The sequence below is a fragment of the Cynoglossus semilaevis genome, chromosome 5, assembly GCF_000523025.1.
Source record: "Cynoglossus semilaevis isolate Cse_v1.0 chromosome 5, Cse_v1.0, whole genome shotgun sequence".
Taxonomy (NCBI): domain Eukaryota; kingdom Metazoa; phylum Chordata; class Actinopteri; order Pleuronectiformes; family Cynoglossidae; genus Cynoglossus; species Cynoglossus semilaevis.
Genome location: NC_024311.1, coordinates 11749131 through 11758986, shown reverse-complemented (window position 1 = coordinate 11758986; position 9856 = coordinate 11749131). Strand labels below are relative to the sequence as shown.

At 37.8% G+C, this 9856-nt stretch overlaps 1 protein-coding gene across 1 annotated transcript; it reads right to left on the bottom strand.

Moving 5' to 3' along the window:
- Nucleotides 1–1458: 1458 nt before the first annotated feature.
- On the bottom strand, nt 1459–8198 carry LOC103379080 (G1/S-specific cyclin-D1). The gene is made up of 5 exons (XM_008310505.3): nt 8001–8198; nt 6430–6645; nt 5414–5573; nt 4615–4763; nt 1459–4502 (listed from the first exon to the last, which is right to left on the bottom strand). Exons 1-5 carry the CDS (start codon nt 8196–8198, stop codon nt 4344–4346), a joined length of 882 nt encoding a protein of 293 aa, XP_008308727.1. The 3' UTR covers nt 1459–4343.
- Between the last annotated feature and the right edge of the window lie 1658 nt (nt 8199–9856).

The window sequence follows — 9856 nt, the reverse complement described above, 5'->3', positions numbered from 1 at the left end:
AAAAAAAATTTTTTTCCTAAAAAAAAATGGTCTAAAAAAAATTTTAAAAAAAATTTAGAAATTTAGAAAATAAATAACTTTTTTTCAAAACAGATCACTTAAACGTCATTTTGAGATCACCTTGGACCTCCCTTTGAGGTCACTTGGAGTCCGCTTGGACGTCACTTAGACATCACTTGGAGGTTGCTTTGACAAAAATTTTTCTAAAAAAATTTTTTTTCTAAAGAAAAACAATTTGTCTAAAAAAAAATTTTTTTAGAAATAAAAAACTTTTTTCAAAAGAGATCATTTAGACGTCAGTTGCAGATCACTTAAACGTCACTTGGAGGTCACTGTGAGCTCACTTGAGATCACTTGGACGTCACTTTGAGATCATTTGAGATCACTTAGACGTCACTTGGACGTCACCTCGAAGTCACTTGGAGGTTGCTTAGACGATCAAAAATATGAACATTTCTGCGAAATCCTTAACAAAACGCTGAATAATAACTACTTATACTTCTTAAAAAATAAAATGTAACAAAATATTTAAACAAAAACCATAATATACAATAAAAAAAATTAAATTTCTTTCTCAAAAACAAAAATATAATTAGAAAACATCAAATTTAAAAACAACAACAATAAAACAAATATAAATTTACATTAATTATAAACAGTTATTTTTAATTTTATAAAGTAACATTTAAACATTTGAAAATTAAAAATACAAAAATAAAGAATGTAAATTATTTCATATAAAAACAATGTAAAACAATCCTGAAAAAAAATCTAATGATAAAAATCAAACAACAAAATCTAAAATAATAAATTAGAAAGTTGAAATTAAAAATTAAAAAATGTAAAAAAAAAAAAAGTTAAAAGTTAAGTTTAGGTTTTAGGTTAGGTTTCTGGTTAAGATCAGGATTACAATAAATCAAATTCAGATTGGTGTAATCAAACAACTAGAAAAAAATGCTGAGTTCTTGTAAATAAAGGGAAACAAGAAGAACAAAGACATTATCAGAAAAAGTTTGAAATGTATATACTTACTACAGGAACTGTGCCAGTAGTGTGTGTGTGTGTGTCCCATGTCTTTGTCTGCTGCTGCTTGAGCTGGTCCTGGCAGGCCTGTGGGAAAGGATTAGACTTTCACGCCTTTCCTCCACACTGGATCAAAGACATTCCTTGCATAACAAATCAATGAGTACTGTCTCTCTCTCTCTCTCGCACACTCTCACACACACAGATACACATACACTGCTGTTAATCATTAGCCAAACATTAAGTTTTAGAATTAGGACAAAACTCAAATGTGTGTAGGAAAATGAGCTGCACTGGCACCAAAGTGTTTTAGTGTAAAGATGCAGTTGATAAATGTGAAAACAATCATTTCATTTGACCACAACACTCACTGTTGTTAATCAGAAAATACATTATACTTTTCACTAAGGAACAAAGTAGAAAAATACAGCCAAATCCATCTACAACGTCTTTTATTGTGTAGTCGACACAAATAATACGTGGTTTGTTCCAGTTGCGGACAACTGGTCTGAAGTAGACACAAGTGTGTGAAACAATTTTGTAAAAAGTGAACAAAAACAGTCGATGGCTTACCAAGCATGACACTGAATCTATGTACATCCTCACGTTAACTCACTGACAGCTTGAAACTTGAAGCTTTTTTCTTTCTTTTATAAATATAAAAAAAAAAAACGATGAGAGGGAGGAAGGTTCGGCCTCCATGGGCCTAAAGGCGGATAAAGTCTCTTTCAGCGAGACAGCTTAACACTCAACAGAGTTATACATATCCCATTTTTCAGTTATGGCACCAGTATCAAAGCATGCCCTGGACTGGGACTCGCGCCGTTTCCATCACAGAGGCAGGTTTAACAGAGCTGGTAGGCACTGAACCAACAAGTCCAAACGAATCAGAACTACACACATACAAAGTCAGCACTACAAATCAGAGATAGATCTGGACTGTCACACGAGGTATAATGGATTGAAGAGTCTTCTGTACATTGTCTCGTGGTGTTTTTTTTTTCCATTTTGTTTGTTTGTTTTTTTTTTTTTGGAATATTATTAGAATCATTGTGTAATTACAGAAAAAAACATGACAACAAAAAACAAAATCACATAGAATCTACATAAAAGCTGAGGATGTCAATAACAGGATTTTCTATGAGAAAATTCAAACCTAAAATGGCAGTATATTGACATACATACGTATAATAATAAAAAACATCCAAAAATGTAGCAGCAAACAGGAGAAAAGCATTGATTTCAATTAATTTGACATTTTTTTTCTTTTTTTTAATATAAAAACATGTAGCTGGGATTTATTATTCTATAGCAGCAGAATATAAGGAGTGTTTCTCTCCAACTCTCTCTCTCTCTCCATCCTTTATTTACAATCAGAAACCTCATTTTCAGGGTTCCTACAAAGACGTTCTTGATTTGACCCGACTCCTCTTGTGTAGAACCCCTGGCTTTGACTCCACAGCGCCCCCTGAAGCCTTCACCCTTATTTTTCATACTTTACTGCTGCACCTCTTCCTCCTTATCCTCACCCCCTGGTGGCAATTTTTTTTTCAGATTTGCTCTCATGAAACACAGCCCATCTTTTCAGTTTGTGCAAAATCATGTCTCAACACTCCTGTTATCCATTTTCTTTTTCTTTTTAAAGCTTCATCCCAGAATCCTACAACCCATGAGCAGTGATGGACGTCCTGGTGGCTTTATGACAATCTCACCACAATGCGGTTTAACTGAAGACATCAAGTTTGGCTAAGGGCAAATATTAATAATAATATGCAGCATGATTATAATATTATGATACTGCATGAGGTTGGGGCTGGGGGGCACTACAATACCAAATTGTCATTAAAGTGTAATTATATTTTCTGGAATTCTGCACAACCATATATTCAAGATTTTCCACTGCAAGTTGAAAGTTCAGAGGTCTGAGGTCATTTCTATGAGATCCAGCAGAGGGTAAACTAAGAGCAACTTAGTGGGTTTAGTGTGAAAACATAATGATAGCATGTTTGGCTATCAGAAAGCTATGTCAACAGTCAAAACCAAAACATCTGAAAAGGTCAGATGCAGTGTAACAGTGTTTGTAACTGTTTCATTTTAATTCTGATCATAAATTGTAGTTCAGTTTTGTGAATTACAAGTGTTCTTCAAGAGATCAACTCAACCACTGTCCCTGGTGGCAATTTCTTTTAGTGCCCAAAAAAAACAAAAAAAAACAAAAAAAACTCCAAACTGATGCCTCCAGGCCAATGTGGGGCAGCATTCAGGAACGTGTCACACTGCACATCAGTATTCACTGCTCGACTCCACGACCACCTGCTTTCTCCTGCTCAGATCCTTGTTTTTGTTTCCATGTTTTCTGAACTTTGTCACCAGGGTTTTGTCTCTCAGAGGAGCCAGCAGTGCTGACCAAAAGTGCTTTTTTTTTTAAAGAAAAACAAAAAACTTAACGGTGGAATGGTATTAGAATACTACTACACAGAAAAGTAAAAAAAAACCATGAACGTGTGGATCGGTCTGCTCATGTTTGCATGAATTTGATCTCATCAAATTGCAGAAAGGTTGGATGAAAAAAAAAAAGTTTTAACCCAAGCCGTGACAGCAGCAAGCTCTATGTCAGAGCTTCTTCCACTTCTAAAAAAAGACAAATTTTGGACCAATGAGGTTTGAGACTAGCTGATAGAAGGGTCTAGGTTCATATATGTATATATATATACACATACATATATGTATGTATATAATAAAGTGACTAAACAAAAGCAATCAGGGGTATAAGGATGTCTGCACTGTAACACGACAAACAAGGGAGAGCTTGGACAGGAAGTCTCAAACATTCTAGGGACAAACAAAATAAATCTCCTCTCTTTAAGACTACAACTACCTGCTGCATGTGACACTTTGGGATGTTGTAGTAGGAGACTTCAGTCTGTGGCAATTAAAAGATTCTTAGTTAATAACTGGGGGAATAAGGCGAGGGGCGAGTGGGAGGGTGGTCTACAAAATGTCTTGTTGTGGGTTTTTTCCTCCAGCCCACAGTGTCTCCATTCTTTATTCTCTTCCATCTTCTCATGTCGAGTTCACTGTCCTGGGTGAGAGGGGACACTGAGAAAACAATAAGGAACTTATGACAATAGTTACAGGGCCAGCAGCAGGGGGCTCTGTCTCTTCTTAGCAGTCGTAGCAAGGTGGCGTTGCATGCGAGTGACATGTTGGTTAGCAGGAGGGAGAGGGACCCTCCACCCATGGACACCCTTCTAATCCACAACAGCTTTCCCTCGATTATCAGGTGGTGGTGCACAGCAGCCGCATTTCTGTCTGTGGCTTCAAATGTTAATGTCTCTGACGTCTGTGGGTGTGCAGGACAGGTCCACATCCTCCTCCAGGCGTTTGGTTTCTGTGGCACTGCCGCTGTACTGCTGGGCCTGTCGTAGGCTGGACTCCAGCAGAGACTCGATCTGTTCCTGACATGATCTCAGGCAGTCCTATAGAGGAATTAAAAAAAAACAAAAACAAATCACAAAGTCAGACCAAGAACACACAGTCAACATACCTCATAGTCATATGCTGTTTAGGTTTTGTTTTTTTTAAACATACCGGATCACTGCGGATGACCTGTGACAGGAAGTTGGTGAGGTTCTGAGAGGAAAGGGAAGAGTCTTGACTTTTCAGGTACAGGCCTTGCACAGCTGCGACTACACTGCCTGCTGCTACCATGGATGGTGGACTAGCGATGAAGTTAACATCTGCAACACCATAACAAACAAATCCCCCCAAAAATTAGGATAAAAAATCATAAGGTTCTTCTGTTGTGGTAATAAATACGAAAAAAAACATTCTAATTAATTAATTTGTTGCCTGGAGAAGAACATAAATAAATATGTTCTGGAACAGAAGTGTTTATTTTGCTATTTTCTAAATGGACCTGACACAGACAGATCTTAGAGTCTGTACCAAGCACTCAGACAGGGCTGTCTCTTCTGTAGTGAACAAAGGAAGTGGGGGGATAAAAAAAAATCACTTTTGACCAAATAAGGACAGGACCAGGCAGGAAGTAGTGACCTTATATAGAAGGACACCTGTTGTTCAGAGGATAAATAACAAGCAATGAAAGGAGTTAACTTTATCTGGACAGATTCCTGGGAGTGTGGAGCTGGTTCTGGCCTTGAGCGTTAAAAACCACAGTGGTGTCAAATGAATGTTACAGGAGAACAGAAAGTGCATCGAGTAAATTAGAAAAAGAGTCAATTATATGACAGTAAACTTAACAACCACATTAAAAAAAAAAAAAAAAAACTCCAACGTGGGAACATTTTAACCTCAAAAATAAAAAGGTATCACATGACCAGTAAGTCAACAAGTAAATGGATTAAAAAGAAGAAAAGTGTGGTGTTACCTGTGGCGCAGAGTGCCACAAACGTCTGGGCGTGTTTCCTGAGGATCTGCTTGGTGGACTGGTGGATCTTCAGCTTGGACAGGAAGTGCTCGATAAAGTCGTGGGGTGTGATAGCGGCCAGGTCCCACTTCAACTTGTTGAGGACCAGCAGCTCCATTTGCTGTAGGAGACAACCAGAGGCGTTAGAAAATACAGCCCTCATGCTAACACAACAGTAGCCATGATCTCACTCTCTGCTGCCACTGCCATCTGGTGTCTAGCAGTCTTCTAAACTAAACAGTATTTTTTAAATGTAAAAGGATTAAATAAATATATGTTATTATTATTTTGTCATGTCATAAACAGACATATACATCAATACATACATGATTTTTTATTACAATAAATTACAAATTTAATTACCAAAATGTTTTTATTGGCCTCTGACTTTATTAAATTGCTTAATCAAATGAACAATAATCTATTAGAATTCAATTACTAAACTATTTTCAATAAGAAATTGCAGATGGGTGCTATCAATTGACAAAAATGACAAAATGACAAAAAAGTAATTGGTCATTTTTTAATAAAGTTATCATTAATTGCAGCAATGATTAATATTCAAACAACTAAAAAAAATCAAAAAGATTCTTTTGTGCTGCCCTTGCACCTCTATCTGATCACCACTAGGTATCGCTGCCAGCCAAGCTTTCCTGCCTCAGACCATTCATGAAATTAGAGAGGCCTCCTAGTCACCATGGGAAAGTCACACTGCTGCCTCCTCTGTTTCTGCAAAAACTACCACACAGCCCCTAGCCTTTATCAACTCAACTCAATTATTGATCTGTCGTTGCAGCATAATCAATAACTCAAAATAACAGCCATGACACTGACACTGATCAAAACCAGAGCCACTGGAGCAGCAGCAGCCATTGTACTCTGTATTCTGGTCCTGTGCTCTTTGGTCCTCCTCTCCTGCTCTGCAGCTAACACGTGTGTTACACAACATCCATGATGTCTGCAGAAAAGGCCATTACCAGGAGTTCGTCAGGAAGCACAGAGTTGTCGGTGTAGATACAGAGTTTCTCTGCCGTTAGGGGAACCGTCTCCTTCATCTTGGATGCCAGAAACATGCATGTGGCTCCCAGCAGCTGCAGTCTCGTTTTCTTGGTTGCTTCCACTGATAAAAATCTGTCCAAATAGTTCATAGCCAGAGTAAAAACCTCCTCTTCACATTTCTGTTCCTCGCAGACCTGTGAGGAAGAGCAAGAGAGGGCACTTTAGAGGTATACTGCAATTGGATGTTTTAATACAACACCGCATTTTAAACATTAATGCGTTATTAAACTCTTCCCTCTGTGGCCGACGTTAAATAAAAGCTATGTTTTCAGTGGCAGCTCAAGCAGCCTAAACAAAAAAATAAAAATAAAATAAAATAAAAAATAAAATAAACTTAATTTCCCTGTTTAAAACTCAAACATTGACAAAATGAAGAAAGACTTTAAATGCAAACTCAAAGTTACCATTTACCTCAAAAATCTAAAATCTAGTCATATTTAATGCATTTTCTACGCCGGAGAATTAGTTTAGAGTCAGTTCTGACTAAGACACAAAGGTGGCGTCGATGCAAGTTTCACTCTAATTTCAACTTCGTCATCTTTTCAAAAAATATTTAGAAATATATAAAAATTAGCTAGGACCATTAAAATGACATTTAAATGATCCTCGTCGACAGCCTGATCACATGAGAGGAGAAACGTGTCGCCTTGTTCATCGTTTGAATTTTTTCTTTAATTTATTTCACAAAGTCCTGCGTTTCCCTTTTTTCCTCCTCTGTCTTCACGTGCTGCATTGGGCGCACGCTTTCAAAAATTAATTAAAAATATTTAGAATCACAGGAGGTGAACAAAATATGTATGTAAATATAGAGAAAGACCTCGTGCATCAAAGCCGACTGTTGAAATACGTTGAACATCTTTATTATTTCGAGAAAATTAACATTTCATGCTTTGGCTGCGACGTTTAGGGACCGGAGAAGAGAGGATTACAAAGTTGAACCTGTTGATTCCAGACGGACAATAAAGTGTAAAAGTACAGAATGACAAAGTCATATTTTCAGAGGCTATAATAAATTCACTGTCATTGATTTTTAAATTATTTTTTAATTTATATCCGCAAGAAATCTGTCTCTTGCACTCATGCGACAACAAAGATGGCGCAGAAGAACTGGCACGGGCCGGACTGCATACGTGTACATTGCTGTAATTTTGGAAAAATATATAAAAAATATCTACATACAGTTGAACATTCTAAAATTGCGGGGGGATAAAGTATACGAAAAGTAAAGGCTAATAAGTAAATGGGGTTCTTTCGGCTCCCTCTCCTCTCCTACATTGCCGACGGACCACCCAGACTGAGTACTTTTCACTGCGTTTATGTAACACTCAAGACGGAAACATGCAACAAAACACAACTCCAATACAACAATATTACCTATTAATATCACGTTTTCGCACAGAGTCGGTATGAAGTTGGCAAGTAAGTCAGAAACAGAGAAAAGGAAACCGGAAAGTAGGGTAAAGTTAGGGCACAAAAGGACAACACAAACCTCTAACATCCAGGTAGCAACTATCTTCCTCATTTTGGGCACTATTTCTTTCTGCACACACTTTAAGTAGTTGGGGGACGGCAGGTAGCTCTCCTCCGCCTTTAGCATGGTGTTGAGGACTCGGTCGTTGAGCAGGTTGACGTCCTGGTGGGCTCTCTTGATGGAGTCCACCTCGCAACACAGCAGCTGGTCCTCCATAGCGTTGAAGAAGAGCTAAAACTCAGGAGGTAACAACGGCCCAGGTCCTAACGCGAAGGCAGAGACAGGCGGAAGGTTACAGTCCGGGTGTTAGTTATTTAGTTGTCTCTGAAGTCTGTTTGTGTTGCCGCCACGGTTGTCGCGTGCTGCTACTCCTCTGTTGTGTGCGAGACTGCTGAAGAACACAGAGTTTCCCCCCGCGAGAGGGAAAAAAAAGGGAAATGGTGGGGTGGGCTGTGACGTCACCTGTTGTTAAGGGGGGGGGGCTAGGCAAAGGACTAGTAGTCTGCAGTTTAAATTCATAAATATAATATATAAATATATACGCATTAAAGGTAAACGCTATACATAGATATAATAAAAAATATAATATATCTATATATTTATTTTGGGTTTTCTTTTGTTGAACCGTGGTGAGCGACATACAATGGGGGCGTGGCCTATCTTGTGGCGGCTGCTGGGAGGTCCGGAGACCGGTCTGTGTGTCTGATAGTGGGGGTCAGAATAGCATCGGTAGGGGGCGACAGTTGCTACTACTAGCTTAGTCAATGTTTCCCAGTCTTTCTGTCCACAGGTCTGGTTGTTAATGAAAAGTAGCAAAAAACGAGTAGAGGATACAACAACAATAAATGTATGTGCAAAGGAATTGTCAAGATAATGGTGATTTTGAAATCACAAAAGAGTGAAGCAGCAGAAGCCAGCCAACACGCTCTGCTGGTTTTGGTAGTAACCCTGTTTCCAAAGTCTTATATTTTTCAGAGAAAGATATTTTTTTAAAAGATTATGGATTATAAATAAATGACTAAATAAATTATTTATGAATTACAGCACATTAAGCAGAGAAAGACAGTGCTAATGTTGTTAGCTGCTCTTTGTTAGCATCTCCATATTGTCGCATTGCAATCACTTTAAACCAGAAAAGCTTGCAGTTGATACAATGGGAAAAGAGAAACGTTGCAAACTTTTTACAGGAGTTCAACAAAAAAAATTAAATAAAGATAAAAAAAAAAGGTAAAAAAAAAAAGTACCAACAGTTAAAAGAAACTGACAGCAGATCTTTTAAGAGATTGTGTAGATTGACTAGAAGATAGTAGGAGACTGTTTGCGAGTGTGTGAAAACCCCCAACGCTAACATTAGCATTTTAGCCTCATATAAAAATGTGAAATCGATATTTTATACATACACATATTTATATATATACAATTACTGTATGTTGTCAAAGCTGAAGTTTCTTCTGGTTGGTATGAACTGATATGAAGGAAGTGAAGAAAAACAAATATAGGTGTAAAATAATGAAGTCACATGAATTTAAAAAGTAAAGAAAAAAGTGAAGACACACACACACACACACACACAAGCGGGAGGAGACTGTGGTTGCACCAATGGGAGGATTTGCTGTTACTAGGCAGATGTCGGTAGTACTTTTCGTGTGTGTGTGTGTGTGTGTGGGGGGGGGGGGTTCAGTTCACTGGAAAAGTTGACAGAGTTATTGATAACTCTTTGAAAAGTCCTTTGACTTGTTTTTAAAACAACAGAGAGAAATCGAGGTTGTTGTTTTACTTTAACACACACACACAGGCATATGAACACACACAGCCACACACACACACACACACACCCTGAAACCATTCATAAAAATGAACAACTGAGCTATCAT